The sequence below is a fragment of the Eurypyga helias genome, unplaced genomic scaffold (assembly GCF_000690775.1).
Source record: "Eurypyga helias isolate BGI_N326 unplaced genomic scaffold, ASM69077v1 scaffold18495, whole genome shotgun sequence".
Taxonomy (NCBI): Eukaryota; Metazoa; Chordata; class Aves; order Eurypygiformes; family Eurypygidae; genus Eurypyga; species Eurypyga helias.
In genome coordinates, this window is record NW_010251006.1 from 1 (window position 1) to 266 (window position 266).

The following is a 266-nucleotide window of genomic DNA, read 5'->3' on the forward strand; positions in this document are numbered from 1 at the left end:
CTGCCCCGGGCAGGGGCCGAGCGGCCGCTCTGGATCCCACGCTATGAGTACTGTGCTGGGCTGGCCGACTTCGCCCACCGCAGCCGGCGCTGGTGCGCACCCCTGCTCAGAATCGCCACTGGTAAGGGGGTGGCCAGCACCCCGTCCCCCTCCTGGGTGCTCCCCCATCCCCTGGGCTCCCTTAGTGGGGTTCAAGGACACCAGGCCCGTCCCCTGTGCTCAGAGGAGCTGGATGGCAGGGATGGAGCCGAGCAGGGATCTGCTGC

The 266-nt window shown here is 69.9% G+C and overlaps 1 protein-coding gene across 1 annotated transcript in view; it reads left to right on the plus strand.

The window, feature by feature from the left end:
- Positions 1–3: 3 nt before the first annotated feature.
- Positions 4–266, plus strand: part of PAFAH2 (platelet-activating factor acetylhydrolase 2, 40kDa) — a gene marked incomplete at its 5' end in the record, with an annotated part of 3,153 nt that continues 2,890 nt past the window's right edge. The window contains one exon of the mRNA XM_010151877.1: positions 4–164. Within this exon, the coding sequence (XP_010150179.1) occupies positions 4–164 (161 nt within the window). The remainder of the gene's footprint in view (positions 165–266) is intronic.